Consider the following 6,000-nt stretch of genomic DNA (forward strand, 5'->3'; position numbering starts at 1 on the left):
GAGGCCCGTGTGCGGAGCACGCGGGCTTAAGTAAGGTGCGACTCCCAATGTAGCCCCGTTAAGCCGTTTGGTCCGTTGCCGAACCGATATCCAAACATATAACACAGTCTAGTTGGGGTTGTTTAAAAGGGGAAACAGTTGGAGAAAAGAACAATTCCTGGCGCTTTGATATTTTTAAGATGCAAACTGGTTTTGAAATTCTAGACCCCCTCCCCACTATAGCGAGAGAGATCATTTAGCGATAGCAAGTGGCTAATAAAACAAATAAAATCTCACTTCTATAACCATCACTCCTATTCCGCATCGGTCACATTCTGCATCAGTCTTTAAGTTTGCGATCGATTCCGCAGCAAACAGGCGCCACCACAAGCGCTCTCGCCTCGCGGCGACGGAGGAGGAAGAGAAGCACGAAAGAACCAAGCAGGCTGGACGTGGAGGAGGTCGTATTCTTAACAACATAGAGAACGCTTTCTCACTGCTATACGCCGTATATCCCGCAGAATCACTTGGAGATGAGGAAAGGCGCTTTGAACCAAAAGTCCAATGCTGTTCCTGCTGGGGCCTTCGGCTCCACAGCAACTGCAAATGTCAATTATACTACAGTAACAAGTGGCCAAGAACAACGGACGCATTAGCTAAGCCACGGTGATGTTGAGGTTGATGGTTCTGATACAACAGCGCTTGACCGTGCCCAAAGGCGGGAGAGTAGAGGCAAAACCAGTGTTGGTTGTGGCCGTACCGCGGGCACGAGGCCGGAGACGATGACGATGGACAGCTACAGATAAGGTCGAGGCGTGGAATTCCAAATCGCAGTTGGGCGCGGCTAAGGACTTTTACTTTGTTTTGACGACATTAATAATTTTGCAAGCATATGGAGCATACTCTTGTGATATCTGGACATTCCAAAACAAAGCATGGTGACACAAAAATAGCTGCAAAAGTCATCTGGAGTGCTCTGCACGATTACGTATCAAGCCATGTGGGCTTGAATTTCTCTGTGAAATGTCTGGTGATCATGTCGTCAGAAGCGAAGAAGTACCAGCCAGTAGAGGGATACATAAGCACTTTCGTCGCGATCTAGATCTAATGTTTGCGAGCGGCGAAACACCTCTAGGTGCGCTTGATCAGCTTCATCGTATGTACGATGAGGACGCCAAAGGAAAACGCTTCTTCCCGATATTGGTCAAGTCCGCAGTCTAAAAGCGAGCTGAAAATAGGAGCAAGTCAAGGAAAGATGGGGGGGAAATTAGAGTCACACGAGGAGCTCATGAAATGGGCTGTGTCAAAGTTGTGCAGAACGAGAGATCAATTTGAGTCGGCACAAGGACGGGAACTTCTTGCTCTCAACGTTTTTGAGTCAAAAAAAAAAGTGGTGAGACAAACGAGCGCTCGTTTTGATATCGAACTTAGCTGTAAAAAGCTTCTCTACAACTTCCTGACCGCTCCGGATAGTGGCGACCAGTATCACTGTGATGGGACATATCATTAATCGATGCAGGCTGGACTTTGACCAATATTGGTGTGGTTGGAGTAGTTTGCGACAAGAAACAACGACAGCACCGCCAGCGCTTTTTTCCGTGTGTTTTCGGTTTTGTCCGCATCGAGTGCGATCTGTCTTACCACGCACTATTCGAATCAGTTTAGCTTTGCGCTCGACACTTTTGCGGTTTCGAGCTGGACGCGGCTGTCGGATCGATCGACTGTGCCTCCTATTTGCTACAGCTCTGTCGAAAGTGTGGTCTTCTATAACGATTGTCACATGCTGGACGCACGTTTGTCGGAACTGTCTCTCCACTGACAAGTAGAATATGCTCTCAAATAAGGAAATTCTGGCAATTGTTAAGACGGATATTAACCTCATGCACAGGAGCACGTCGTACAAGTACTTCAACACGTTATCGACAGCGCTCGTACAGAGATGGCGAGTGCAAGGCGAACAGAGGTATGCAGATTGGTTCGACGTACCGCTAAAGCATTAAGGCACATGGGGCTATATCTTCGGGCTGCAATTGTCTACTTGTTGGAGATTCAATGGCTCAGATCATACAATTTAGCTGTGAGCATCGCCTTCCAGAAGAAATTCGCACTTTCGCCACTTCTCCTCTTCTACGCGGGCAAGTTGCAAAGGCACAAAAAAAATGTCGAAACTCGTTCAATTTTTAAATCGCCAGCGCCGTGCGTCAGCAGAACATTTACATCAGTCGACAGCGGTCATTGGACCAGCTAGTGACGGGAAAGCTTGCTAAAAGGTGTGCTGTTACGAGTTTAGCTGGTGGTTTAAAGCGCTAACGCTATTTTTGTAAAGCTACGATAAGGCTCAAGACCACTCGCTGTACCGGGTTCTCGTTAACAAACGAGTTAATTTCACCAAAAATGGAAGCATTGCCGGAGGTCCGGACAAGTGTGGTTGCGACGTTTCGCAGCAAGTACAGCTGCGAGTGCAAGGCGTACATCTCGTCAGGCTGGATATGCTCTCATGAGTTGGTGGCGGCAGCGATTAATCGCCATCTCAATCTTGCAGAGGTCCAAGCAGGAATCCCGCACCGTCGTCTGCCTGGTCGACCTCGCAAGGAACTAAACTCCCTGATTTGAGACAATGCGAATGCCTCAGAGCGTGAAAATGCAGTTTACGTCGGACCAAGAGGACGTCTACGACGACATTTGGCACAATATCCAACTGAAGCAGTTGAGTGCAAGGCACTTCATCACTTCTTAACATCTAGCTCAGAAGCTCCAGCCGAAACGCACGGTAGCTGCTACACTGGTTGTGTTACGTCTGGCCAGTTGGGAGCGGACCCGATTAAATGGACAATCAGCTTCTCCGACGGTCAGACTCATGACGTCATCCTCGATGAACTCATCGCCGACCTGACAATGGCTACAAGCCGCCATATTTAAGGTAAGTCGAATTTTATCGTCAGTATACTGAGCAGGTGGCAAACTAATGGTGTGAATGCTTTGTAATCCGGGGTGATTGGTAGGTGTGTGATTTGGGCCATCAAGACTCCGTACACATCGTTTCTTTTGTCTGGTTTCTCATCTACTTTGATCTTTTCTCTTTAGAATGCTTAATTCGGGTTATTTTGCCTTTTAACTCCTTTTTTTGTTGGCTATCCCAGCTCATGAATCGAAGTAGCCTGTACACGAAGCCAAGAGCCCAGAATTCGTTTTCAACAGGATGCTTTGCATGTTCAGCAGATCACTAATAACCAGGATAACCATGCAAAAGTGTCCAATCCAATTAGTTGAGTTCCCAGTGTCCAATTCAAAACACAAAAGTAACCGAGTCACAATCTCCACCCCCAGCAAAAAAAATCGGATTGGGATCATCGACCTCTGGTCTTTCGACGCCTGTGCCTCCACCACCTCGTGCTGGCACGGCACCGACGATTTACGCGCATGTTAATCGTGTGCTTGATCGCATCTGCCCTGCCGCTGGTGTGTCAGCTGCGCTAACGTCGCACTCCTTCCGCCGCGGTGAGGCACAGCATGCCAACGGCTGTGAGAAGATGACCGCGCGCTGGATCTTTGACCGCGGATCTTGGAACCTAAGCACCACAAACAAGGGATTCAACTACATATTCAACACGAGTAGAGAAGATCACATGATTGCCAAGGTATTGAGCGGATACAAACCGTCGGCCGCTGTTCATCTCCAAGACCTGTCCAGCTTCGACGCCGACACGCTTGACTCGATCGCCCGGTTCCAACGGGTACTGTTCGCAGCTTGCTACCAGCTTGAGACGGAGGCCTTCAACATCAACCGAAAGGTTCTGGACGTTCTTACCGCCTGTCTTGTTCGGCACTATCCTGTGTTAAAGGACTTGAATCCTAAAAGTCCCGCGGTGAATCGACTCGAAACCTGTGTTGCACACGCTGGGCGTACGCTTGCGGATCTCCTTGCCTGGTCAGCCCATCTTGCCAAAGCTCGGAACCCCTGTAAAGAAAGTGAAGAACCCGCCACACCACCACGCAAGCGCGAATCCAACTCAACAGAGCCAAGCCAAGAACAGAAGATCATCGAGCACCAAGCCGCTGTCATTAAACACCTTATCGAGAATTCCAAGCGCCAAGACGCCCGCATGGACATGCTAGAGGCAAAGATAAACGGAGATCCTATAGCTGCAACACACAAAAGGAACAGACAAGATGAAGACGCAGCAGATGTGAGCGAGCCCAAGAAGAAACAGCGCAGAGGATCTGCTACGCACCTTCATGCAACTTGGTTTACCTGGTATGCGCAAGAGCCACGCTGGTATGCCGGAGAACCAAAGCAGCAGCGGTCGAAAGCAAAGCTGCTGGTTGCGTTCATGAAGCTGTTTCTTAACCCCTTCAAACCGGATGATTTTGAGGGTGACGTGAAGCTGTATATACAGCGTATTATTATATAGACGTTTGTATACCTCAAGGGTTGGGCGAGATGGTGAATGATTAGGTGAGGGGTGTAGCCGCTGCTCGTGCGGAATATATACGCTGTATAAGCTGCACAATACGCTGTACATACAGCTTTGTCACGCTGTATACGCACCGCTTTTGCGCGGCCATGTACCGTTTCATTTTGCTACCTGCGTACAGAACCTGAACGTGCCGCTTTTGTATCTCATTTTTTTTTCAAAAATAGAAAGTATGGGTGATGCAGAAGATACCGATAAGATCAATACTAAAATCAAGTGCATAAGTTGAGGTACGGATGCAATCACGTGATGCGTCTTACAAGCAACCATACAAACCAGAAATCAATCGGAAAGGCAATGTTAGTATTCAATGAATTACAGGACGCAGCAAAAGCACAATCACATCAAAAAATTATTCGTCCGAAGGAGACCGGCGACGCTTGGCGGGCGACTGCCGTAGTCGTATCTTGCCCTGCAAGTTGTCAGGTATCTCAGTACCATTCTTGAACTTGTTATGCCATATGTCCCAGCAGCTACGTAGCTCTTCTTCCATCATGTGCTTTGGCTTCATGCACAAATACACAGGCAACGCGGTAAAGCATGCGTCGCAGTAGTAGGTCGTTGTCCCGCCACGTTTTCCGTCTGATCGCAGCAAAGAACACACTTTGCAGTTGCGCTGTACGCGTTTCAGCTGTCCTGAGTGCTTTCGCCACTCGTCACCTTGCTTCGGTGAATGGATAACATGCTCTGAGCTCCCTCCTTCGTCATTTGCGCTTGTGGCTAGAGCGTCATTCTCAGTTGAGACTGGTGGTGGTGGGTCTGTAGTAAGCATGCATATACAAGTTACATTGCCACGTATATACAGCACAAAAAAACACAAACTTACCAGCTCCAAACGTATTGCCTTCGTACATGTCTGAGTCCTTCAGGTGGATGAGCTCCAAGTGCAACTTGCGAATGTATTGGACGTGGGTCAAGGGGCGGGTTCCCTTTGCTTCATGGTACGCACGATGTACAATATATCCGTTGACTATTGCAAGATCCACCAACCCCAAAAACAGGGACTTGTAGTATTTCCGAAAGGTCACCGCCCGCTGTAGTGAGTAGCGTAGCAAGCGGAGTTGATCGTGCACATCAAATCCGCCCATATATTTGTGGTAGTCTTTGACTGCTTTTGGACAAGGCACTTCACGCTGGTCCCCGGTCTTCTCTCTCCTCACCACTCTGTCTAACGCAAGATCACTTCCAGTACATAGGAAGAAAACTGGTTTGCTGTCCCACCACTTGATAGCTGCCATTTACTTCACTTGTTTCGAACGTACGAACGTAAAAGTCCCTCGTACAATGTTCTTTGGTCGAGTCTTCCTGTTGTTCTTGTTCTCCTTTAGGCTCGTGGCGTAGCCAATGCGGTTCGTCATAATTGTCCCGACCGTGTAAAATCCCATCAGGAGCAATTGCAAGCACAACACTCGTGTAGTATCGGTCAGTGACCACGAGACGGAAGCCCTTATCTTGACCGTCAGGGAAGGCTGCTTTCAGGTTACGTACAACCGCCGCAGGTCCAGACTTCTTATCAACTGAAGATGCGTCGTCAATGTGTTGCTTC

General features: G+C 48.5%; 1 protein-coding gene across 1 annotated transcript in view; it reads right to left on the reverse strand.

Moving 5' to 3' along the window:
• Positions 1-4,806: 4,806 nt before the first annotated feature.
• The window catches only part of PPTG_13037 (hypothetical protein), a gene marked incomplete at both ends in the record, with an annotated part of 3,248 nt that continues 2,054 nt past the window's right edge, over positions 4,807-6,000 (reverse strand). The window contains 3 exons of the mRNA XM_008908742.1: positions 4,807-5,213; positions 5,281-5,685; positions 5,738-5,971. Coding sequence (XP_008906990.1) covers positions 4,807-5,213; positions 5,281-5,685; positions 5,738-5,971 — 1,046 coding nt within the window. The remainder of the gene's footprint in view (positions 5,214-5,280; positions 5,686-5,737; positions 5,972-6,000) is intronic.

The sequence above is a fragment of the Phytophthora parasitica genome (assembly GCF_000247585.1).
Source record: "Phytophthora parasitica INRA-310 unplaced genomic scaffold supercont2.31, whole genome shotgun sequence".
Lineage (NCBI taxonomy): Eukaryota > Oomycota > Peronosporomycetes > Peronosporales > Peronosporaceae > Phytophthora > Phytophthora nicotianae.